Source organism: Cygnus atratus, chromosome 9 (assembly GCF_013377495.2).
Source record: "Cygnus atratus isolate AKBS03 ecotype Queensland, Australia chromosome 9, CAtr_DNAZoo_HiC_assembly, whole genome shotgun sequence".
Classification (NCBI taxonomy): Eukaryota; Metazoa; Chordata; class Aves; order Anseriformes; family Anatidae; genus Cygnus; species Cygnus atratus.
In genome coordinates, this window is record NC_066370.1 from 26097556 (window position 1) to 26124898 (window position 27343).

At 41.3% G+C, this 27343-nt stretch overlaps 1 protein-coding gene across 1 annotated transcript in view; it reads right to left on the reverse strand.

Moving 5' to 3' along the window:
* Positions 1-2615: 2615 nt before the first annotated feature.
* The window catches only part of MED12L (mediator complex subunit 12L), a 140809-nt gene continuing 116081 nt past the window's right edge, over positions 2616-27343 (reverse strand). The window contains exons 32-44 of the mRNA XM_050712497.1: positions 26167-26256; positions 23846-23955; positions 23211-23346; positions 22431-22592; positions 20644-21006; positions 19435-19591; positions 17979-18205; positions 10942-11031; positions 10053-10273; positions 8950-9106; positions 8005-8082; positions 3650-3731; positions 2616-3211 (exon numbers count right to left, since the gene is read on the reverse strand). Of these exons, the coding sequence (XP_050568454.1) occupies positions 3159-3211; positions 3650-3731; positions 8005-8082; positions 8950-9106; positions 10053-10273; positions 10942-11031; positions 17979-18205; positions 19435-19591; positions 20644-21006; positions 22431-22592; positions 23211-23346; positions 23846-23955; positions 26167-26256 (1926 nt within the window). The 3' untranslated portion in view covers positions 2616-3158. The remainder of the gene's footprint in view (positions 3212-3649; positions 3732-8004; positions 8083-8949; positions 9107-10052; positions 10274-10941; positions 11032-17978; positions 18206-19434; positions 19592-20643; positions 21007-22430; positions 22593-23210; positions 23347-23845; positions 23956-26166; positions 26257-27343) is intronic.

A 27343-nucleotide genomic window follows, 5' to 3' on the forward strand; every position in this document is an offset into this window, starting at 1 on the left:
TACATTTACAGTATTCACTCTGCAATGACCATGCAAAAAAGAGAGAAACGGCTTGGGGAAAATTAGATCTAGCGTTACCATCTAGCGTTGATTCTTTCATGATTAAATGGACTTAAAAATAATAAGGCACTTTTGCTCTGCCAACAAACTTGGAATATTCAATAAAATTATTTTCTAGAAATGTACCTAGAGATGTTCAGAAAAGGATAGACTTTTTAATAGTTTAATATTGCCCACCTTGTATGACTATCATGAGCATGGATCACATAAAACAAGAGTATCTGAGAACCAAAGAGCAGATTTTATTGTGATACAAACTACCTTCTTCATATGTTTGATTATTCAGTATGTTTTGTTTTGTTTGGTTTTTTTAATAAATATTCAATGGTGAAACATGTAGTGAATTATTTTTAATAATACACCTTTGTTTCATAGTCTTTTTGTAGAATTTTGGAAAGATATCTACAGAACAATTTTGTTCTAATTTTTAAAAAGAGATTAAGCTCTGCTTAACACTGGTTTAAAAAAAATAATACAGACTGCATATAGTAACAGTCCAGGTTGTCATAATTTTCCAGTTGCCACAAAACTACTTTTAAAGATTTCTCACTAGAAAACGATTACATCAGTCTGCATGTTAATTTAGAATCTTGCTTTCTCATTTCAGTAGGTAGGTATAAAGCTCTGAGTTTCTTACTCATTTTCTTCCTAAGAGATTAATGCCAGGACAGAAGGGTCAGATTTGCAAATTCAGGACATACACGTATCGTGGAAGAAATTGTGGAAGAGTCTGTGTTGCCACTTGCAGTCCCAGCTACTCTAGCAGCCTGCTGCACCCTGCACTGCATCCTCAGCGCGGAGAAGCAGAGACTGAACAGCTGAAGCCATGGCTGTTTGGCTATAGCACTGTCCTTATCCATCGCAGGAAGTCTGCTGGATATACAAAGGGTTCAGTGCAACCACCCCCGCCTCATGAGCTCTGTCTCTTTACATCTTTAAAATAATATTTAAAAAAAAAAATGAAGAATTGTAACGTCTTTTCCAGCCTATAATATCTACCACTTCTAAGAAGAGGCTGCAGTAGAACTCCTCAATGATAACGCAGTAACAGCAGCTGAACCTCCTGCATTAACATCTCAGCAGCAGCTGATTAACCCATAAGATACTCAGGGGTGAGAAAGTATTCTAGTGCCAAGAGCTAAATGCAGATTCTATCTCATTTAATCACATTATAATCAGCTTGGGGATTTATTTTTAAGACTATAACCTCAGCTGGGATTACTTTTGTGCTGGCTTGATCATTTCCTGACATGAATTGCATACACGCAGTTCACTGTATGCTTGTTCCTTCCTTCCATAGTGTTGATAGAGTACCCACAAATTGTCTGGATTACATGAATCTCACTATGTAATACCTGTAATAGCTTCATCTGCCATGAAGAACAGTGAACTCTGACACAAAGGATAAGTAAATCTCTGTTAAAAAAATAAAATGAAGTTTATGCAAGTAAAACTTACCTGATTATTCTAAAAGACAATCAAAATATACGGAATTTAAGTATTTATTAAATCTTCCTGGATGGGATCATATAAGGCAAGTATAACAGTGTACAGGTTGAATTACTACTATTGTCGCAAAGAATATAGAAATAATCTTGTAATATGGGATATCTGTGACACAAATTCCTGAGATTTCTGTGCTGGGGGTGTTCCCTCGCTCACCATTGCCCGGCCTTCTGCAGCTCTCTGCGGTGTGTGCAATGCATCTGTCCCCCACCTGCAGGACACCCGATTACACCACCGCCTGTAAACTCCATGTATGGCAAATTAAGCAAACTGAGTTAATACAGAACAGCAAAAAAAGATTCCTATGTATATTTTTAATGCCCTGCATGTTCCATATTCAAAATGAAAGCATTTAAAAAATCAAGTAGACTGACTCCTAAATTACATAAAATAGTAACAAATTTATTCTTTTTTTTTTTTTTTAAACTCAAAATTAGGACATATTTGAACAGGTTTAAATAATGGTTTGTAGTAATTTTGATTTGTAATTTACTTGTATTTTTGCACTCAGCTGATGATAAATAATGCATTACACCACTGCAACTCACCTAGCAATCAAGCATCAAACCCAGAATTTTAAATAGTTAACATACAAAGTAAGTAGTAGTAGACATATATAACAGGAATAACTCATATAGGGCGACTTCAGTATACACACGTGTCAGCTACGGAAACACTGAAACAGCAAGAAAGACTCTGGTGGCTTTTCCACCCTCTCTTTGTGAACCCTCGTATGAGATATTCTTACCGAACCCATCGAGATAGAGAGTCATCTCCCGTCAGGCTTTACCAGGATTCGGAGACTGTCCTACGTGAGCAGAGTAAAACCTATTTTGACTGGTCAGTCCTTGTTACTATGTTTTGTAGTCCTTCAACTGATCACCAACGAACTTTATATCGAAAGGACCAAATATGAAGATACACTGCTACTTCTAGTAGGTTTATTAACATTACATTGTGGCTTTTAATATAAATTTTAAGAGGTTCTAATACAAGCAATAAACCCACTTCAGCACCTTCTTACCACAATGAGAGCAAGAGAGAATTGGTACTTTAAACAAAGAACTTTATAAAGTGCATATGAAAATTACAGTCAAATGAATACAATTTAAATTAACATTTGTTCTACCATCAAACAAAGAGGTGAACATTTTAATGAACAAATAAACTTTTATGCCAAAATTGGAAGTGCCTTTCAATTCAGTAGTTTGGTCCAGTGCAGTTCTTAAAAAAAAAAAAAAAAAAAAAAAAAGGATAACAAGAAAGTGTTTCCCACAAATAAATAAATCCAGCATTCTTTGTCCTCTTTAAAAGTAACAGGACCTAAAAAGCACCAAATTCATAAAATCTGCAATAACATTCTTCAAGTAGGCCTACACATCCCTACATTTAAATCTAATTAAATGCGAAAGAAATCAAAACCCCAAAAAACCTTGTTACATATTCACATCAACTGCAGCACAAAAAAATAATTATTGAAATAAGAGAAGAAAACTAAAGTTTGCTTTCTAGCAATAACTAGTGCATTGAAATTTGAATGTTCTGTTCTTCAGTGCAAACGTAACTCTACGTCTCCTTTCCATCTTTTTCATTTAGAAGTGTGAAGGATGCCCATATTGATTCACTCCTTGTTGTGGCTGGTTACCTGGTTGACAAAGTAAAGGGAAGTGTTTGTGCCTCACGACTGTACTCTACAAAAATACAGAAAAACACCTATATTTCACATAGCAATAGCAAGTAATAGTCAACACATTCCCTTATATACCTGTCTAATGCACGCACGATTTGCTAATTCCCTCAGGGACTTTGCCTGCAGTATGGCTATGGAAGTGAGGGGAGAAAACGGGCAGCAGATCGTGAATGGGCCACCCGTCCCGCAGGTGTCTCCAGAGACCAACAGAAGTACAGGGGATGTGCAAACACCAGGATTTTGCTGCTACATTGCAGCTGGGGCCTGTAACCTGCTGTTAAATTACTTACACGCATGCATGGCAGGACTTAAATAGGCAGAATGTCTCCAGAAAAGTAATTCCATATCCCAGTACAGACACGTACACGTGTATGCACACAAACGCCTACTTACTAGAGAGCTGCTTCTGGAGTTGCCTGACCAGTGCCGCTGTCTGTTGCTGCTGCTGTGTCTGTTGTAAGCCTTGCCGTGGAAACTGCTGAAGTAATGAGAAAGATGGAAGAAAGGAGCATAGCATAAGTGCATGTCAAGTAACAGCAAAAAGTGTTCAACTTGTGCCTTAACACGTGCTACAGAAGTGCAACCATGAACAGTCACGGTGCTGGCGGACACTCAGCTCTGTGCGTCCCCAGCACAAGGATGTCTGGGGGTCAGCCCCCCACCTTCTCCAGCAGGGCTGTGATAGGCATCAAACACAGCACTGAGTGAGCAGAAAACCCTCCTTGGCAGCTGTCCCAGTGCCCTCCTGAGAGCTGCGCTGCCGAGCTCCTGGCACGGCTGGCACAGGAGCACCACTGCTGAGGCCACCGCTGAGCAGCCCAGGTCGCAGCGCCGAGCAGCGGGGCGCTGCAGGCCGCTGGGACACCATGACCCATCTCATCCACCTCCAGGCTGACAGCTCCCACCAGGAGAAGATCCCAGCATTTCTTCCAGGCTACCTTCTTCTCCAGGTCTTTTAAAAAATTTCCTGCCTAGCTCCTCTGCCAGCACTCACAGAACTGCGTGGCGATGAGGCTGAGAAGTGCTGGGAGGTGGCAGCAAACAGGAGGCAGCCCCAAAGCTGCTGCTGCCTGGGAAGAGCAATGGCTTCACAGGAGGGAGTAACACAGGTGCTCATGTCCTGATCTTACCAGCAGCTGCTCTAGCCTGGCCTTGTAGTGGGGAGCTATTTCAGTCACTTAACCCAGGAGAAAACACGAGTACGCGAGCTGCTGACAGCGCAGGTAAAGGACAACAGAAAAAAGGCAGACCTGCCGTAAATTTTAACGGCACAGTAAGGACAAGTGGAAAACACTTAAAACTTACAAAATGTTTGTTTCCTTCATTCCCTGAAATGTTACAGTTTTCCAGTGGTGTTGTAGGTATCACGTGTGTCCAGTCTCTGTTACAAAAAGCTCATATTTTCCACCTCTGGAGAGGCCGATATTCATCCTGCGAGTCACTTTAAGTAGCTTTACTGTCTGCTTTGTGCAAAGCTAAGGCAAATCAAAACTGCTAATCAAAATTAACAGCCTTTTGGGCATTTTTAAACACTTGCACGTATTTGAAATGTAATACTCAAAAGAAACTTAAGCTTCCAAAAAAACGTTTCTCCCAAGGCAATGGCACTTCAGATAACAGGAGGGATAAGCACAAAGCACAGGTTGTTTGGTCTGCTGCAGGGCTGTAGCTGCGTGCTTGATTCTTGGCTCCAGAGGAATGGGGACTGCTCAGTGCCCGCCCAGCTGGGCACGCTCATCCGCTGAGCAAACCAGTCATCGCTCTGACCCTGACCTGAAACCTGCAGGGATCAAGGCAAAGCCCTCCCAGTGCGTGGCACTAAGCACGATGGAATTAGACACAAAAAGCATCCAAAGAAATCTGCTGTTAATGAACTAAATCATGACTTCGATCACTTCAAAAGCACCCTTGGTGTAAATGCACTGACTTTCACCAATTTGCACACTATCTGTATCTGCATCAAAGCAGAATTTAATCTCTAACTGGTCTATCTGACAGCCTGCATTATTCCCTAGCTAGATGACACATGAAGTCTATTTTTCACATAAGACTAGGTAGGAAAACAAGCACCACTTTGTTTTTAACACCTCTACCTGTCATTCAGGAGAAAATCATTCTGTATTACTAACTTTTACTGATCAGACAGACATGTCACAGTACTGGATATATTTCAATTTCAAATCAAGCTACTGAGTTATGATGGACAGATCTGGCACAGACCATCTGAAGCAAAGGTACTGTTAGGATGGATACATCTGGTGCCAAAGCTTTGCATACACAAGAGGCGTTTCTTCCCTCTGAAAACCCAGGTGTCACCTGTAGGGAAGAAATATCTGTGTAACAGTTACCTTCAGGCTCTGCAAGGACAGAAAGCCAAAGGCACGGCCCTCACACTTCCCTACTCCAGGGAGGAAAATCGTGGTGAATGAGACACTGCTATGCTAGTGCTGAAAACAAAACCTTCATCATTTATTGTATTACTTATCTTCAGGGCCTCTAAGCTCTTCTCTTGGTCCGTTCCTACGTCCTGTAACTTTCCTTCTCATTGGACGTGGTGAAAGGACAGTGCTTCTAATTAAGTGGTGGGTTTTGTTTGTTTGTTTTTAAATACAGCATCCACAGATTCTGCATAATAACATACCCAACCAAGTTGAAAACCTGATGTACTGAATAAAAATATTTGATACTATTGTCCATCACGTGCCCTACAGAATACACCCGTGCTTTGTTTCAGTGAAACTTTCTGGTTACTGAAGGGAGTTTCAGTGTTTTAGTAAGACCTCAGCTTCTTTTCCCTTTCTGAAACCAAATCCTTTACTTAAAATACATTGTGTAATCTTCTGGCGAACAGTCCTTAGTAAATGCTGAGGTCAGTCAAAAGCATTAACTATACAAGGGCTTCTTAGGGACGTGAAACCAGCAAAAAGCATCCTGCTGTGCTAAGTGTTGGAAAAGCCAGCCAGCAGCCAGGCAGGTGCTCGGTCTCCATGACAGACAGCCTTTCACATGCAGTTTGTTCAAGATAAAAATACTATTAGGAAAAACTTAAAAACGGATGTAAATAATCCTTCAATAGCTATCAGATAAACATCCTTCGCTCCTGCACTTACATGCTGCCTTCCAGTTTCTCCATAAGATTGCATTGATTAATGCTTGTAAACTCAGCAGTTAGCAATTCCAATTTTTCCATTTTTCTAGAACAACCTTTTTCTAATTATCCTCAACTACCTTAAATGTGTCTGAAAAACACGAAAAAGTACAGGAAACATGGACAACAGCACTGCAAATTCAGTGTAAGCATCCATAAAAATTATTTGGTAGTGAGAGTGATTTAGTAAAATCATACAAAAAACTGTGAAAGGCTGCATAAAGGAATGTCTTACAAATAATTTTGTTTGTATAGTTGCCTTCATTCAGTTCTCTTATATGACTAATCATTTAATTTAAAAGGACCTTCAGACAACAGAAACTTTTTTTTTTTTTTCCCAAAAAATGTTAGCATTACAACCTAAAAATCAGAGGCCTGATGTCACCAACAGTCATTGTGAACTGAATTAAGGCAGGGACAGGAGCCTGGCGGCAGGGGAGCAGCCACAATCCGCAGCCAACACCAGAGGGAGTGCGGATGCTCACACAAACACAGCACAAGCCTGGCAACACAGGAAAGTGCTGACAATCAGCACCATATGTTTCAAAGTGAATGTTTTTCTTTGCGTTACAGCAAAAACTTCTTCCACAAATAGCCTCACATGTATACGTTATCCTGTGTTCACCTTAAAAGCCTACAATACAAAGACATAAAAATCCACCCATTTATAGGCATCAGCAGCAACTATATATTTCTCATCAAGTTATTAGCTAGCAAGGGCTGTTCATTATTATTTTTTTTTTTAACTAGGATAACGCTTGTAAAAACACATAGCACAGCAATTATAAACAGAAAAAAAAATCCTGCAGAAGTAAGATGTTAATTTACCTTACCTTGCTGCTGTGGGAAAACTAAGTCTTTACACTTCCAGAAGAAAAGATCCCTGACTTTTCAGTGAGTACTTGGTTCTGTACCAGATTTTAAAAATAATCATTTATTTATGCCTTAATAGTAGCAAGGGTGAGGATGATTTCACAACCTCTCATTTTTTTCCCTCTTTAAACTCGCACACAGACATAATGCAGCTAGTCTCATCAGTCTTGTTTTACTGGTGATGGAAAAGAGATGTACCGAATTAGAAAAGCACCAGTACTCATTTCGTAACTGCATCCCCAAGCACTTCTCTTCTCAAAAGAACTGCTACGGGTAGTTATTTTATTGTTTGGGATCTTAACCATTAGTTCTCGTTCAATATTGTTAAGTATAACTTCAGAAAGATATGTTGAAGTGAAGCATTTGAACCGCTCCCCCTTCCCAGCACACACAAATCCTTTTTTCAGCAAAGCACCTTGTCATAGTTGGCCCAGCTGTGGTAACGGTTCTGACTACACCACTGAATGAAGCACAGAAGTGCAGGAGGCAGCTGTGCACCGCGGCCCTGGAAGGAGCACCTTTGAAAAGCAAACACACAGCGAAGCTGCAGGGGCTGAGCGGGGCAGTGCATGAGCCCCCTGCCCAGGGCCTGTGCTGAAAGCTGCTCGCGCCCCCTGTCCCGGCCGACAGGCGAGGTGCAGGTCCCACCTGCTTGTCCCACTGCCCGTCTCAGAAGCGACAAAGCCCACCCTGTGCTACGCCCGCCCCCAGCCTCACGTTTGCTTACCAAGGGCTGCTGTGGCTGCACGGGCTGGAGACCGAGCGTCTGTGGCTGCTGCTGGCCCTGCTGCTGCCCCTGCTGCAACTGGAAGAAGGTGGGTGTTGAAACGAGGGTGCTGCTGCTTGCACGCTGCCTCAGGGAACGACCACGAGCCCAGCAAGATGGCTTTTCATGACTGCTTTACAGACTGGAATCTGGCCTTGCTTACAGCACTGGTCACTGAAGGCCCCATGTGGGAGACGAGCCTCACAGCGCTCCAGTTCTGTTCATCATCAGCCACACCAAGGCTCACGAGGACATTTTTAATAATACAAAAGCTAGTATATTTTGTTTATTATGTCAAAAAAAAATCTAAACAAAATGCATTATCATTTGACAGGAACTGGCACAGATAGCTATTGCATTAAAACAAAAATGTGAAAATAATTCCAACCATCAAAGGGCCATGGGAAGGATTTCTAATATAATTTACTTCCCCTGGGACAAACCTTATATACTTAGCTGACAAACCGATGCTTACCTCCAGACTAAAAATATATTATCAAATCAGAATAAAGATAATAGAACAAACAGGTCTATTTAATTTAATTATCAATTTAATTCCAGTATATAAGGCCTGAGAGGGTAGACAGAGCATAACCACTGCTTTTGTCTCAGTTCATTCAGCTAGGCTATTCTCGAATTTACCTTTTCCAAAAGCGTTCTACTATCCTGAAAAATTGAAGTATTGATTTTCACACGTATGCCTAGAGCTCTCTTTTGGAAGTCCCAGACATAAGCAGTAAATTATTGCACTCAAGTGAAACCTGTCAGGATTAACAGCAGCCAGCTCCTCTGCTTTAGACTTGAACGCACACACAAGTGAGCGAGTAACTCCATCCCCTGCTACAGTGATGTTTGCATTCCCTGCAATGAAGTATCCCTTGCCTTTGGTGCAGTTGGGTCCCTCACCTGGAAGAGTCTCTGCTGTCGAATCTGCTGCTGCCTCTGTCTCATTTGCTCCTGAGGCAGCTGTGCCGAGTTCAGGTTTGGATGAGGACCTGTGGTTGATGCACTGTCCAGTCCCCCTCCTATCAATGAATTCGGCTGCAAAGGCTGATGGGTCAATCTGCTTGAAAAATAAGAAAATAAAAAAAGGAATTGTACTCCATTTGTAAACAGAGCAAAAAGTTAGTCTAGGAGTACTCAACTACGAGCTACGACATTAGACTTCTACAGATTTAGAAGATGTTAAGTTTTACAGGAAGACTATTTTTCCAAATATGAATGCTTTGAAAAATATCCCATAAGAGAAGCTGTACCATCGTATTGCCTGGCAACTGATATTAGGTTTCTTAATTTCATTATTTCATATTATTTCAATAATTTCATTATTAGGTTTCTTAATTTCTAGAATACTGAAAAAAAAACCACCAAGCAAGAAATGCTATCTTAGAACATTATAGTAAAAAAAAAAAAAATCTGCAATTCAAGACTTATATTGGAAACTCTAGTTTTCCACTCTGGATACTCTTTAACAATCCTGTTTACGGATGTCTTTCCTGCTTCATCTGCTTTCTGTTTCATTACATTTCTTTACCACTGTATTTTTCCTGTTTCTTATAGGCTACAACTCAGACTTATTTTGAAATTCAAGTCAATTTAGTGTATTCAGGCTGAACTGAAATTCATTTGTCTATTGCTAGTTAAACTACCAAATTGGTCTTGTGCTTTCTTGACTACAGAACCTGAAATATTTATTAATGTTTAATACTGCACACTTATTTGCATGATATGGATACAGCTTACAGAATAGGGAGAGGGGAGCAGGAAATAGGACCCAACAGTCACCTTTAAATGAAATTTTATGCTCTACAAATACACAGGATATAACTGGGCTACAACCTGTGCCAAGACCAACTAGGGGGTAACTTGAGAGAAAGGCAAATTTATTGCTAGTTAGATCCAGCATTAGCTTCATTTTGATTAACTTTAAGCAAAACTTCAGACCTCTAAATCAAAGTTGCCATAAGAATCTTGCAATGTCACCAGCTACGAGAACAGCAGAACCTCACCGCTGAGTGCCTGTCAAAGGCTGGATGTATGCAGCAGCCTGCTGTTGGATGTACCCACTCGGCTGCTGCTGCATCTGCCTCAGCCTCTCCATCAGCGCGGGGCCGGAGTGAGCTGCTGTGTATGCCCGGGGGTTGTAGCTGGGGGAGAGCACCACACCACCGGGCTGCTGCTGCTGCAAAGGCATCTGTGTGCTGTACATTGTGTATCCATGAGGCATGCTCTGCATGGGAAGCAGACAAAAGAGAGACTTCACTGTGTAACTTAACCCTATTTAAATTAGCTTCATTATAAAAGAAAGAGATGGCCTTTATCAAAGAACTAAAACCCAGCAACTGGAAGCAATCAGTACGAGGCAGGGTCCCCCATGCTGGTAGTGCCAGTACCATGCTGGTAGTGCTTCTGCTTGCAGCTTCAGGCAGCTAAAACGTGGCCGCATGCAGCAGGACCCAGCCTGGTCTTTGCCGTCCCTCCCCAAGAGGTACCGAGCAAGAGCGGGGCTGTGCTCATAGCTGCACCCCTCTCCTCTCCCTGCCCCAAAACCCCCCAAGTTCCAGAATGAATACAGCATAACAGAGGTTCATTTCAAAGCATTACTGGTGTCAATATCTCACCAAAAATAGGTCAAATTTCAGACTTTGCTCAGAAGTATGCTTGTCTTTACCAGCGACATCATTAGGGGAGAAACTGCAAAGTGGCTACCTTACATTTACTAGCTGCAGCGTGCAGGGAGCAGTGAACGCCCCAGAACAGGGCAACACCATTGCCCTAGGCCACATGCACGAGACAAGTCCCAAGCAAACCTTCAGCACGGACAAGCAGACTGGAAGGTGAAGGAACTCTGCTTAAAAAACATTTTTATGCACTCACTCCACCTGAGCAGCACAGTACCTGTGCTTGCTGCAACCCTGGGTACTGAGGAAGCTGAGCCGGGGGTCGAACTTGCGGAGTGAACATAGCAGCTTGGTCCATCGGCTGACCCTGAAAGACACACACGGATCGGGAACAGCCCCTGTGCCCCGAGCAGCAGCCGCCCCCAAACCCCACCACCGTGTGTAATAACGAGCCAGGGAGAGGCTTCACCACATCCTTCAAAAAAACGGCTCTTTGCAACACCAAACTGTCTGCTGAACTGCACTCACTCACAGGGAGGTGGGAGAACTGACTTTCTGACTTCTGACACTGCTGTAACACTGCTGCGGTGAAGAAACAGACATTTACTGAACAGGGGTTTTCGCAGACACCCTTTAAAAATGGAGATTTGCAAAGCATTTCTTGAGCTTTAGAAAAAAATAAATAAATCTAGCTGGTCTTCCAGACAGAACACAAAATTGCACTGGAAACTTAGAGAGAGTGATAATCTCTAGATTAAAAACACAGTTGATAACTTCCTCAAGCTACCTGACTGCTAGTTTTTCCACAGATGAAGCAGTCCAAATACTCATTAGCAGATTTCTTGATGACATGCAAAATATTTGTATGATAAATGGCTATGCAAACATTTCCAGCTCCCAGCAGCTTGGAAATACGCTTTGTATTTGTGATCGGCAGAGAGCCTAGCTTGTTTGCTTCAAATTGCCTCCAAATTTATGCCAAACTAACAGCAACTCATTTAAAGATTGCATTAGTATGTTTTGAAGCACAAGAAAAGAGGAAAAAAAATTAGACATACTTCAAGACCAAAACTGTAAAAAATTGGTGAATGAGAATTTGCCAGAAATGCAATCAAGCCTGCACAGTTTTTTGTGTTATTGTGATGTTGCAATTGATCATTTTGAAAATTGTTCTACTCAAGGAATCTTAGTAGCAGAAAGCAATGGTGCTCCTCCACTTAGCTGTCCAGTTCATCACAAAAAAAAAAAAAGGCAATTGACATTGTAATCTGGACATCCATACAGAGAAATATTGTAATTTAAGGCTAGAAGTCAGTTTGATAACACACTGCAAGCAGCAATACCACAATCGGGGCTACCAGCTGGAAAAGAAATCAAATACAAATAACAATGGATAAAACCACTGAACCACCAAAGGAACTTTCCTTCTTTATCTGCTCCCAGCCCTTCAGTAGTAAATACACCAAATGATAACAAGCCTGAAAGTGCCACCAGCAGTCTTGCAGATCGGCTATTAATTTGGACTGCATTTAAAAATAAGGTCATCTGCGCCAACAGACCCGGGAAATGAGCGGAGCTGCCTGGCCTGTGAGCCCACGGTGAGCACAGCGTGCGAGTGCTGCAGCTCCAGCAGAGCCAGCCCCGCGCGGCGCCACCTGGGGCTGGGGTCCCCAGCTGGGGCTCTGGGGAGGGAACGGGCAGAAGAGGTCACGAACCAGGTGGCGCAGCCAGGGGATGCCATGGGGTTGGCACGGCACTTGTTTTTAATGCCTTCCTTCCTTTTAAAGCCACGACTGACGTAGCTGGGGCTCTTGTGCAGGACTCTGGGACCACTGCTAAAGGAGCCACAAGGGCCAGACAAGATGGAAGGGAGCTCTGTTACGACAAGCTACACTAAGCAGGCAGAAGCTATGCTAAGGATTTGTTTTAGAAAACAGCCAATATCTCTGGGAAAATTCTGAAAAACAAATCAGGGAGTACCAGAAGTGTGAACAGAAAAAACATCTATATCCCTAACTACTGCCAGGACTGAAAGCAAATTTAGCTGGAAAAATATCTGCAAAATCAGATGGGGAGCTCTCAAAACAACAACTTGGGAGGTGAGGAACCAAAAAGCTGAGCAGCCTGTATACCTTGCACACAGGATGCCCATAAAACACCGAGCAGCTGAAGACGCATCTAGTACAGTGGTATCGGGGGCAGGGGAAAGTGCTCAAAAACTTAAGGTTTTTTTTTTTTTGAGAGATAGAAGAAGAAGAAAAACAACAAACAGACTAACAAAATAACCAATCATTTCTCTGAGCAAACTGCTTCCAAAACTCCTTCGTAAGGTGCAAACCATGAGAGAGATAAAGATGTAACTTGAATTCACCCAAAGGTAAACAGTGAAGTCTGATAAAACCATGACCAATTTTTCAAAACAACAAAACACAACAACCACAAAACAGGGCCTTGAAATATGCCTAGCAGTAACACAAACGACCCTGTGGGTTCAGTGGAAGTCGGTTTCCACAGACAGACTTGGAGACATGCTCCGTGTTTTGTTTTCTTTTTGTTTCTCCCAGTGACAGCTCACCTTGCGTGCCCCAAACCAGAATTTCTCCACTCATGCCCATGGGTGTAAACTGTGCCCCTCTAGTGTCAATGGAAAGTTATATTGATGGAAATTGGATTAGGCTGTAATTGTGTGTGAAAATACTAAACGAGCAGATGCATGATCCCAGCAATATGTGGTGAAATCCACAAATGGCTTTTGTCCACAGACCTTCTTCCCACCGTTTAAACACAGACAAAGCAGCAGAGCTGCCGTGGGGCTGCGAATCCCAGAGCAGAACACCCTTGTCAAAGACCACCACCTGAGGCACCACCACCCAGGCCAGACAGGCGCTACAGACAAATCTAAGAGTGAAATTTAAGCAAAAAGCTGTTCATCAGGCAGGAGATGGATCAATTTATTTCACTGCAGCACATGGCAACAGAGTAAATTCCCGTGTTGTGAGTGAGAGCTCTGCATTCCTGAGCAGCAACAGCAGGGTTAGTAAATTCAAAGGGACTTCTCCCTTCAGACATAATTTAGTAAGAGTTAACTGAACATGCAAGCCAATTGCTGCAAGCCAGAATTGTGCATGCACATTAAAAAAAAAAAAAGGACGAAGGAAAAGAAGGGAGAAAAACCCCACCACTTTTATTCAATGCTGATGCAATGTTACAGCAATAACCATTGTTCTCTTTGTTCTACTTACACCTTAAATTGAAACAAACACAACTTACTGCTTTTTCAAACTAAGTATGTGACCATATTGTATTTAGAATGCATTTGCTCTTCTGTGTGGTGTGTGAACTGGTAATCATACCAGCTATGGTATTGTACCCTGATTATGAATCAAATCTGATCAAATCTGACTTCAAAAGTAGGTAGTGAAACACTAGCACTTATTTAGGTAAGAATAACATCCTATGATGATAAATCTGACAGACTTCACTGCACACTTGCTGCATATCTAGGTGTGCCTGATCAGCTGTAAATACAGCGATCTATACCCCGTTCTGCCATGCTGCCAGTAGTAACTGTAAATACTGCACATCTATAAAATACTGGCAAACAGGGTAAGCAGAAAAGCCTTTTTAAAAATAAATTTTGTTTTTCCAATTAGTGTTTTTGACAGCATTGCAGTTTCCCTAGGATAGGAAGAAAGTCCTGCAAACTAATTCTGAAGCAGCTTTTCTAATTGACCATATCTGGCAAACTTTCAAACATGGATATTAGGGATGAAACTTCAGGCCACAAAGACAGATGTCATCTCTTCTCTCCACAAATGACTGAATTCTATGAAAATTTAGTATCTAGCTATTAACTGCTTCTTATTTTGGAAGAAACAAAACACAATTATTCTAACTGCATGTCCTGCAGCTCAGGAACGCACCACCAGGCACTATACTGCTGTGCCTACGAGACGAAGTATTTTGGAAACTGCAGTTCACGTGGCTCTACGTGCAGGCTGGGACGTGCTGGCTGTAAAACCTGCGTGGTCCATCCTTTGCCTCTTAGCCAGCCCATAGGGCGGCGCTGCCTCAGCAGCCACCGCTACTGCACTGCACAGCGTGGCAAATGCCACCACGGTGGAAGGTGGCAGAGTGGAGCAGACCCAGGCACCAGCAAGGAGACGGGGGCAAAATGGGAAGGCGCAGGTCATGCTTGGATGGACATGGCATCAGGCTATCTTGCAGCTACTCTAATCTTTTACAGTGAGAAACACAACATTTTCTGAAGAGAAAAAAAAAATAAATCAATGATGCAGTTATTGGGAATATTTGTAAGAACAAAATATTCTGTGTGCAAGTATATTCACAGCCTTCCCGCATGCAGCCACTGCACTACCTAGCCACGAGGAGTACCCGAAGCATATCATTCTCATCAAAAGCAAAGTGTGCAGCCTATGTGCTAAAAGAAATGCATGTTTGTGCAAAAGAGAAAATAAAAAGAAGAAAAGTTCACGATCTCAGATTGGTTACCATTACGTTGTCAAAGCCATCCTGAAGGGATACAGCAGAGCTACAGACATCCTAAAGGAAAAGGACAGGCGAGAAAATAGCAAACAATACAGAGAATATATATGATTAGGCTCAGCTTGTTAGTACAGTAGTACAGCACCTTTACAGTGCTCACCTGAATGTATTGAAAGAATGCTGGTGTTCTGAAACACTGACAGAACCCTTTCAAGTGTTTCATGACGCTAATGAATCTCCATACTTTTATAAAATTTATGAACAGAAACTCAAAACATGGAAAGGAAACTGCCACCCACCGGAGCCTAGTTATTCTATATGTAGTATTCAACGTTTTGGACAAACCACAGTTATTGATTTTCAAGAGCACAGCATGAATGATACAGCACTGAAGGCCAGATCTTTGTGGACTGGTTTCACAGAACTGTTCTCTCTGGAGGTTTCATGAAACACCAGTCCTAATAATTTCAAGCTGCACAGGTAACTTCATTCTCCAGCTGCTGAGATATAAAAACCAAAGAGGAAATCTTCCCTGTTTAAGCTCAGCCTAACAACCTACACCGCATAGTAATAATACTTACAAGTCATCTTCTTCCTGTATTTCCAAATACTACCTTCAGGCTTCTACTTGTACAGCATTTCCTGCTCTAAATCCAGGACTAGAGAAAGAACTACCGCAAATTCCCAAAGGCCACTTGGCTGAACTAAGGCACCAGACATGCGTGCAGGCGGGTGTCCTGCTGGGGCAGCCTGCAGTCTCAGAGAGCATTCCCAGTGCCACTAGTACCTTGGAGGGGTTTCTCTGGTATCAATATTGCCAGCATACACTCAAACAAGGAAAGCAAACTGAACAGCCTGGTGAATTGCTCGTTCATTTTATCACAGTGAACATTTTCAAATAACGTCCTGAATGAATCTCCCCAAACAACCAATAAGGCAAAACGTTAGAAGTACACAGGAAAACGTGCCCATCTGTGGTACTCCCCAGGATGCTACAAAGGACGCCACTGTGCAGAGGTAGTTTGGAGACAAAAGATTGGTTTAACTTGGTTTACCTCAGCTTAATTTGCACTGACTTACTGCTGACACAAAAATAGAGCTGATACAGACCTGCTGAGTGGATTGAAGAACACCCAACATGACATACGTTAGCTGAGATATGCATTTGAACCTACCCAGCTGAACTTTAGTGCAACTGTTAGACTGGGCATGCCCTCATAACAGTATGAACCATATTTTATGAAAAAGTTCATGACAGACACCTTATTAAACTTATTTAGGCCTGGAGTCACATCTTCCTGATAGGCTGTTTCTCATTACTGACAAACTGTCTAGGCAGTACTTCAGAGAAAAATCTAACCACTGTTCTTAACATTTCAGATGCTGGTATTGTTTGAAACCAAAAGGCAAATCCAACATCCTTTGTCCTCTAAATATGACAATATTAAACAACAGATTTCTTAAATGCGAGAATAATATGTTGTTCTAGATCTTCAATCATTACTTTTTAATCCAGCTAGCCATAAGTAGTGAACATCATTTGTTTACTAAAGGCTCTTATTGAAACCTGCATTCTATCATAATAATTGAAAACCAGTTTGACCTAACACTCAAATATTGAGGTACTGTCTAACGTAAGAGGTAATTCAAGGTTCCTATTGAACAGGAAGCAATGGCTCACTGTAGAGGCCAGTACCCTAACATTTAGGGCACCTAGTCCTTAGTACCTGGTAGTGCCTATTGGACACCAATGAGGGATCAAATATCCACTGTACCACTGACCTTACAAAACTTGTAGTAAGAACTTCTGGAGGCTTATTTTTTTTTTTAATTTTGATTTTTCTTTTAAAGAAAGGTACTATATGACACACATACAGGAAAACCCTGGTTTCATCATTATGAACAGCCCATATAAAACTATTCTAGCCCGTCAGCAATTTAAGCACTGCAGAGGGCTTTATGTGCATCATAACAGGGAGATTGAAGGAGGGATGATAAGGACAATGAGAGAGCTCTAAAGAAACAGACACAGCGTGTGAGAAATTATGAGAATACTTGCTGAAAATTTTGATTATTTTAAGCAACCAGGGCACATCATAAAGTTTGAAGGCAAGAACTCAGCATAAGGACAATACAATACAGATGACTGCAGTGAGGGTAGGAATGGGTAGAGTAGGTCTTTAAAAGTAAAAGTGAGCAGTTACTGGTTGTACCGCCAAATACTGTACTGTTGTTTATCTGGGATCCAAAAGAAAAAAATTATTTTCCTTGGTTCTTATGCCATCAATTCAAAATCAGCCTGGCCGTAACCATACTCTGAAAATTATCTTAGGCTCAGAAGGGAGTTGCATAACAGGCATGTGTGGTTTGGCACACAGCAGCAGTACTCTGTAAAAATGTTAGGAGAATACCAGCTGCTTCTACAGAACATGCACATCCATGTGCACATGTGTGTGGAAATGGCTTCTGCTGGACTTCCTGGAATTTTTAGGAGGTTTGTTTGGAGGTACATAGCACCATGTTAATTCCATCATGAAAGTCACTGGTGGAACAATAGGGAACTAGAGTAACATCAAGTAGCAGAAGCAAAACCTGATTTTATGAAACACACTAAAAATAGAAAGGGCTAAAAGACCAAAGGGCAAATGAAGTTTAAAAGCAGATGGTCCTGCTTAAGCAATATTTAGGGTGTTACTGTGAGTGTAAACGTCAGCTGGCTCTCCACTCCATGTGTCTGTGCAGGGCAAGCAGCCCCAACACAAGGCAAAAACACTGTGTTGCTCTTCAGCCTTCGGAGTTTGGACAAACCTGTTGGAGAGATCGTGCCTGTGCTTGCTGCCTGAGGAGCCGCTGCTGCTGCTGCTGCTGCTGCTCTTGCTGCAGGAGTTTCATCTGGAGCAACTGCTGCTGAGGTGTAATTGCATGGATAGAAGGGGGCTGCATCATGGTGCCAGAGCGTCGCTGCAGCATGTTCGACAGGGCTTGTTTCGTATTAGTTGGAACAAATGAGCTTGTTGGATCCAGTCTGGAACCACCTAAAACCCACCAAAAACACAAATGTTTTCTCTGCCATCTGCAGGAAAGTTGTTAGTACAGATCACCGCAAATTCATCACCTCCTGTTTGATTAGAACTCCAATAATGATGATAAACTCATCTCTGTAAAGGCAGACAGGGAACTGGATTAAACCAGATTACTGACCTGAAAAATTGAAAGGGCAAAATATCTTTAAAGACTACCACTTGTAAACGAGAATGAAAAGTAAAAAGGCTATAGGCTCTTACATGTTCTACATCACCTAAGATGTTTGACTACTACTGAAAAACAAAATTTGCATGTCACATCAAAAGCATGATACGAACAGCTCATTATGTCAAATCATTTTATCATGAGATGGCAATAACTTATGCATCGGCACTACTTGAGAAATAACACATACATATAGGTCAACAGACTTAGGAAGGTACATCTTATACACGTTTTTTAAAAATCGTAATTTTCTTAATTTTGTTGACACTTTCTGGTATTTTCTGAAGATTTTTGTGCATCTTAAATGCAGATCTAGTTATATTTGGAGCTTCAGAAAAAATATTTAACATTTATAATTGGAAACAAACTTCCAAGCTTCTGTGCATAATACCTGAGAAGGACAGAACATCTATTTCAAAATCACCTGCTGCCCATAAGAACATCTAAAATATGTATCTTAAATTGTATACACATTAACAGTAAGAAACAAAACAAGCATACAAAAAATTGAACACATATCTCAAATGCTGAAAAAAGCTAGCCCACAGATTTATTTATTCCATCTAGCAGATATTAAATTACCCACCATGGTTCTTGATGTGAATCAAAGAAGAAATAACTCCAGAAGAAATAACCCCAAGGTCATTTGTTCCTGTTAATCATCCCTCTCATTTAGCTCCTCATTGAACTTCTACCAGCTTTCTTATAAGAAAAATCTATCAGCATCACAAAAAATCCACCACAAAATCCCAAAAAATAAAAAATTAAAAAAAAATCCATCAGCAGGTCATTTTTGATTATCTACCACGAGAGTTTAACAGCTTGAGAGACAGACCTACAACTGCTAATGGAAGGCTCTTCTAAAAATGTCTAACTAAAGGAATAAAACCAATGGCATCAGCCATCACAACCTGCTTCAGAGAAAGTTTGGAACAAAATCTGGTTGTAGTAAGTCAAATTCTATCATAGATCAAATTAAAAAGGCCGAGTGAGTGAACTCAAAGCTTACACATACCTGGTGGGAGGGGCTGGTTCTGCACAAAGAAACCAGGCTGCTGTGGCTGTCCCATGATGTTGTAACCCCACAAGGCAGACTGAGGATGGTGCATCATTTGAGAGGAAATAGGTGAATAATTGGGAGGCACTCTGTATAAGTTGTTCTGTGGATATTCCTTAAAAAGCACAGTAAAAGTGAATGTTACTGACATTCATACCTTACTAACTCATAAATAATGCCAATTTTCCTACTAAATTATTAAAGGATAGAGACGGTTCCCATTGTCGTTTGCAATGATGTAAAAAACAGATTAAGTCTCAGGCTGCCCACAGGTAATTAACACTAACAACTTCATAGAGACACCATCCACTTTTACCTTATTATAGCAAGTATTTTCTGCAGGCTATAATTAGGCAAAGCACCAGCACAGCTTACTGTATCAGTTTATCAATAACGGGATGAACTTAACAGAAATATCAAAAAGGCCAGAAAGCTATGTTAACATTATACCTGTTTCATACACAATACAATGACAAACCAGCTGGATGCTGTCAGAATACTATCATATCTACAAGACATACAACTACATCGGCGGCACTGTGGAAAGGCTACATTCGTGCAAAATGCTGCTATTGTAAATGTACATTATTATTCAGGTGGTGCCAGGTATGTTTTTCAAACCCCTGGCTCTATGGGATTCTTCAGCTGAGGAACTCACACCTCAAAACGACATTAAAGCCAACAGGGCAAGCAGCTCAAAAGCCAGAACAAACTGCACAGTAAAACAGTTTATCTGTGTGGAAGAGCTTTTTTCAAATTGGTTTCTATTTGAATGGGACCTGAGTTCGAACCAACATGCTTGCTCTGGACATAATTTGAGCAGGAGGTATTTTAGAAATTGACAGAGAATCTAAGTGCTGTAATTTTACACCAAACAAGAGAAAGCACATATGGAACCTGAATAATATTAGTGAGTTAAGTTCCAGTCTAGCATATTTTATATTGCATGTAAAGTCCTAAGCACTGTACACTTCTCTACGCTGATTCTCCTGGAAGCTCTCTTTGATAGAAATCCACCCTCCTGCTGACCATCGCTATTCATTCTCTTTATTACGACCTAGGTCTCCAGGTGGGGGACAATTTCTGAAGGTAGCTAAGAGAGCACTATGCAACGTCAGATGCTCCAGCAAGGTATTTCAAGTTTTGCACAGGGCATCAACCACTTACATCAGTCCTTGAGCTTGACTTTGACTTTCTCTTCCTGCCTTTTGTCTTCTTCTCATCATCCATGGCATGTTTTCCCTGATCTGAGAGCTCTCCTGACTTTCTTTCTGGTTCCTGAGAGACAGGTGTGGTAGGCTCTTCCTCCTCCTCCTCTGGAGGAAGGGGCAAGGGCTCGAGGTAGTAGCTCCGTGGCTTGGGTTTGGGGTGTGTGTGATACAGGAGGAGATGCTGCTGCTCTTCATATTTGATCACTTTCCTATCGACACGAACTGTACCAAACCATGCCCAGGAGAGAGGGGCAGGATTTTTATGACCTTCAAATAAGTCCCAAGGGGACACTTTTTGTTTTGTTGAAACCTGAAGACCCTGTTTCAAAATAAAAGTGAAGTTAGCATTTTAGGAAAGTTGAACGCTAGAGCAAACTACTTGCTTTTGTATGATTTGAGTCAGAAAATCCAGTAACAGTTTTTCTCCTCCACAAAATATATCAAGTGCATAATGGTGGGATTTTAACCTCCATCAAGGCTACCACTAGATAAAAGCAGTTACATTTCTATAGTACTATTTGCTTGTAGACATGCTAAATATTTCAAGTTCCATCTATCGCATTTCAGAGGAAAAGTCAAATAATCTACAAAGAATTGTTAATCTGAAGACACCCTTGCTAGAAGTTTACATATTTAAGTAAGGGGGGATAAGAATAAAAAGCTCCATCCTTCTCTCTCAAATAAATTCACCTTAAAAAAATACATATCCTTTTATATTGCCAAAAATTCCAAACCAGCTAACACACTTTTTATTTTCCCCTTCTTTCCTGTCTTTTGAAAGCAGGATCACCCCCCGCTTCCTCTCAGCACGTAACAGGTCAAAAGGTTTCCAGGTCAAATGAGCTCTCAAATGTAGGATTCTGCCTGAAAAACAAATACTTTTGTAAGAGCTGCTGCTGTTCAGCTCCAAGTCAAACATAATCTTCCTTTTGGCTGATATCAGTCAAGACCCCAGATTGCAAAATCAAGCAAGCTTATGCCAACACTCATTACATTAGCAGCTACAAATTGGCCACGTACCCTGTGGAATTAATGAGGAAGGACACGCAGCAAACATCATTCACTTCTAGTTTGTATAGATGTTGATGGACAAACTTTAAACAAATCAGAAAGTGAAAGGTTATCCAAACTTTGGGTTATCCAAACTTTTATGGGTGGCATAAAATTGTTTCCATTGAAAAAGCATATACATCAAAAGCTCTGAGGCTATTTGCAAGCACTGGTGAATATTCAGGAAGAGAAGGACAGATCCATTGTCAGTACAAATGCAGGGCTGGTGGTGCTGCTGTATCATACAAGTCACACCAGGTTGCTCGGACTCGTACAGCTCCCTGAGTGCCCCTCTATAAATCCAGTCCTGGTTTCACACACTGTCCAAGAACTTTCACATGGATCATGCAAGAAAAACTGTGCATGTGTATTTCAAACAGAATTATATTTGGTAACAAAAAAGCAGTCAGTCATTTGCAACTGTTTCTAACAGTGCTGCTCTTACAAGCCCAGCATCGCTCAATTTTCGCATCATTGCTCATAGAAAGCCTACTTGTTTAACACAGATTGCATTGCTGGGGCTGAAGCTTTTGTAATGACTGCATTAGAAAGCTGCACTACAGCAGAAATACGATACTGGTTTTGATACTGTGTATAAATTCATGCACTCTACAAGCTGTACCTGTTTGCTTGAATTTCCCATGCATCAAAAAATCATGAAAAAAATAGATGAAAGTAAACATTTACTCTTGCCTGTTTCTTATCAATGGAGTCAAATCCTGCAATTTTGTTGCCCTTGGTGTCAATCAAGGATCCCATTGGCTCACAAGTAATAATATCACATGTCTGCTTTGGCAAAGGGAGCAGCTGGCGAACCTTGTCAATGCTTTCTGACCGCTTGTCTCCCAGCTCTTTCTAAAGAATAAATAAAACAATCAATCAAACAGAAAGGGGGGAAAAAAAGGAAGAGAAACATTGCACTGCTTTCACTATTAGAAAATGTCCAGTTTCTGAATGAATCATTTCCCTGTACTTTTACTAAATTTAAACAAATGGTTTTGCAGAGCTATTTTTTTTGTGTTTTTTTTTTTGTTTTTTTTTTTTTTGTTTGTTTGTTTGTTTGTTTTTTTTTGGGGGGGGGAGTTTGGTTTTGTTGTTAGTTTCTGGCCTTGTTGTCTTTTGTTTTGTTTTTTAAGAATGTAAGTTATTATCTCATCTCTTGTTTGAGTAGAACATAGAAACTATATAATACAATTTAAATACAAATTCAGTGTCCCAAACATGAATAAAAGTAATTAAGTCCCTTTCACGGTCCCTAAATGTAATGTAATGAGAAGAAAATCTTAGTAGACTGTCTCCCCACCCTCACATTCCTATTTTATTTAATTTCCTCCTTTTGTTCCTTATTACCACTAGCGCTGCTTCATTCTCTCCTCTTTTTCCGAGGCCTTCCCAGACACTAGAAATGACAGGATGAAAAGTTGAGAATGTGATTCAAAAGAAATGCTGAAAATGATGAGATGTAACACTTACTTTTAACTTTTTCACTAAATTCATATAAGCCCTTTTGTTTTCCTCAGGCCCTCCTTGAGAAGCATTTGACAAGTCGGAGGCAAGTGTCCCGTTGATGAGAACGCCCAGCATGTCAAGCACAGTTGTGAACAATTCACTGAGAGTAAAATTACAAGTGTTACCCAAGGAATTACTGATTGCTAGGAGATCCAGGGACAGATATTCACAGCAAAAGGCACAAACACAGCTCTTTAGACAAGCTGAATTTTTCAGTGCTTTCTGCATGCACACACAACTCAGCTCGCATGCACGGGCCCCAGTGTATACATGCAGGTGAACTGTCAAGATACAGACACAAATCTTACACACCACAGCTCAGAGCTACAGACAGCACAAACTGCTAATAGTCATTAGGAACTACAGCTCCAATTTGGGAAACTGCTAGGAAAACATGCTTGTTAACGAGCAGTGTAAATAGTGTTTCCAGTGCTTTCCAAAATAGAGATGTTCCCCAACTGATACCAGCACCGAGCATGTAAGTTGCACTCAAGCAGTAACGTGGTAATAATAAGAAAAATATAACAGTGACATCCATGCAATCTAGACTTAAAAGCACGAAGGACATTGATTAGCTTGTTTAAACAGCACAGACATACTTGTTGGTCTGCATATCAACAGTTCCTGAAGTGATTATCTGAAGGAGCAGAAGTGCCCAGTCTGTGGTCCACTGGGTACTCCTCTGCACAGTATCAAACATGCCACCTACCTGCAAAATAACACAGCAGATAGCAAAGCTCTGCATGTATCTCACAGATGCATGCTTCCTCATCACGTGTTACTTATGAATAAAACTGCCATTCAGTCCCATGTGTTCTTGTGTGCTGACTGCCACTCCGATGTACTGAGCTTAAATAACTTTTTCTCCCCACCCCATGCTTTCAGAAAAAAAGCTTCTCCTATGAAGGAACTACAGAAAAGCAAAATAGTATTGCACTGCTCCTTCAGTTTCCTATCTTCACTTTCATGTTTGACGCAACAAATTTTGAAGTGTATGAAAAGATTCTCAGAACTGAAAAGGTACTGAAGGAAAACCTTTTAGTTATTGCCTTCCCCCCACATACAAAAATTAGACAATGAAATCCACTGCATAGAGAAAAGGACCTAAAGAACAAGATAGCATTGACTGAAAATAAAAACTGCCACATGATGTATTTGACCCCACGAACAATTGTTCACAATTCCTACCAGTATTTTATGATACTGTAAAATATGCCTTTTCTTTGAGAAGGAGCTGTTTTATCAGAACTGTTCCTGCAAAGGATTAACCTGCATCAACACAAGATACCTGCTCAGGTTATGAGCCTGATTTCCAAACCAGTCAGAATAGAGCCCAAACCCCACATTTCAAAGATAGAACACTTCTAGCTAATGCCAGCACAGCTCAAGCCTTCAGACAGGAGAAAATATCTCCCTATTACACAACAGGATGCCTAAGGGAGCTAACAGCAAACCAACGGTGCTCTTTCCTCGCTGGTGCACTGCAGCCCAGGGTCCTCCTGCTCTACCACGATGCTACTGTCAGCTTTGCTGGTTTGTCTATTATCCCTGCACGCAGTATCTGCTTTGAATCATCTTGCCTGTTTCCCATTTTAAAACTTTCCAAAAATATTTTTTTCATGTTTATAATCACACTAAATCCTTCACTTTTTAGGCCTGTAGTTGTTTCACTTCACAATTCTTCCCGATGTTTAAAGCTTATTTCTACATTGTACTTTGCTCAAGAAACACAGAGACTGTTTCAACTCCCAGTACCTGCTTTTAGCTCCTACACCTTGCTGAGTTTATGTCTAAGATTATTCCTTGGACTCCATATGTAGTTTATTGTTTACAAAGGGATAAAATCTTACTGCTTTAGTAATAAACCACTTATTACCCATATCAAGTGTTGGCTCAAGTCCCCCTACCCTGAACCAGTGGCAGCATATGGTTTCCCCCTCTGGTTGCACCTGAGCAGCTTCCAAAGAGGTGGGAGAAGAACAATGCTGCAGTATTACTCCTACCTTGGAGCTCCCTCACTTGGCCTTACACGTAGTCTCTATACACCTACGTTGTCTCTATACACCTACGTCACTGTGCTAAACGAGCTGCAGCGACCCTGACATCTAGTACAGAAGTTTCAGGAAATGTGAGACATTGAAGGACTCGATGGAAACTTTCTAGATTGATTAATATCCAAGTAGTGGCAACTGAAATTGCACATGTAAATTAAACAGCCAAATATTACATTTCCCGAGACCTCCAAAAATCTCAGCTATGTTGCGTAATTCTATAAAACCCTTGCTCGTCACAAGAGGATAAACCAGCCCATCAGTAGACAATGACCTTCGATGTCTACAAAAAGGTGATACAATTTCTGATATTCCAGTGCCACTGAATGGATGAAAGCAGCACAGAAACAAGGCGTGAATCAGGCATAGGCTGTCCTTCCTACTCATTTTATATGAACAATGCCCAAACACTATGGCCAGGAAGCATCAGCTGAAACAAAAGAGATGGGAAAAGCGGAGAACCCCCTGTGATGCCACGCTGAGGCACGGGGAGTACTAATGGCCTTTGCTGCCCCTGGCCAGCCCCACCTGGGGCAACCCCCATGCTCCATGCCTGTCCCTAGCCCAGGAGCTTGTCAGGAGCCTCAGCTCGTCCCCATAGCCCTGCCTAGAAATCCCAGCTCAGGGTTGTGTCTGACCATGCCTCTCCTCACCGGGCCTGATCCTGACACCCCCACCAACCAGCTGACACCCCGGTATGGCCTCGGCTTGTCCCCATCCTGGTGGAGGTGCCAGGTGCCCAGGGCTGGGATTTTCTCTGGGAGCCCTGGCCCCCGCACTGCCCAGACAGTAGTTCTTGCACCTTACCATGTACTTCAAGTAGCTGCTACATCTCTTTATACCAACAGAAGCACGTAAGTTTTTCTTACCAAATTAAGACGAAGTTGTAAGGCTTCATGCATCATTTGTCTAGCTTTAACATCATCCTGGTACCGTTCTTCCCTCCAGTTACTAAGGATCTAAAAGAAACCATTTGAGTAAGGTTGTTTTCTCCCTGTAGAGGAATTTTCTCCCCTTCAAGTTTAAGTATTTGTGACCATTACCTCTAAGGAGCCATAAAAGATTATTAACCTTTTTATTGTCATGCCTGTTCAAAGCTCAGAGCAGATTAAATAAAATAAAGGAGGGTAAAAATTGATTTTATAAAGGGTTGATACTCTGCTATCAATTATGTGACTAGATCTTCCTGTTGTAGCAAAAAGAAAATAAGGATCTTCATTATGCATTTATGAAAAATACAGTTTCAAACATCCTATTTAACTGCTCACCATATGTATATAAATGGATCTCTTGTACTGGATGCAGCTTCCCAACAGAATCGTGTTGGGTGCTCTGGATGAGAAATGACCAAAACCTTAGGGAACCTGGACCAGCTGCATTTCAGAGGAGAAACCAAACCTCTAAAGAAGAATCCAAGTGACAGTAATACCAGGGAAAAAAAGATCAAAGGAATGAATTTAACTAGGATGTGGACCAAAGTCTGAGCCCGGACCTGCAGTGAGAGGCAGTATGAACAAATAACAGCCCTACAAGTATCAATTTTCACTGCCACAGTAAGTTAGAGAAACTAGAGACAGAAAAAGGAAACATATTCCCACTACACCGGGCACTGCATATGTTCATTTAGAGGACAGTCTCTAGGAGCTAGTAATATTCATGTAGGCTACAGCATCAATCAGATGGGAACAAGGAGGCTACAGCAGAATCAGAGGTTGTGAATGAGCATAAGTGAAGGAAAAGTTGTAGGGATGGTTTCTCTGGGCAATAGGCCAGTTTGGGACTAGCAATATTAAAACAAACAAACAAGAGCAAAACAAATAAACAAACAAAAAACCTCACAACTTAACTGTACTAACTGGAGAAGATGAAAGGTTTTCCCAAAGATGTAAAGTTTCAAACTTATAAAAACATTTTTATGACCAAGCTAGAGACTGAGAAGACTCTTCCTCTCAGGACAAGCATCTGTTACTGTGTTTCCTGGAAAGAACTGAAACCAGATTCAAGTTCAATATATTTTTCTGTAACAATTTAAAAAAAAAATAAAAA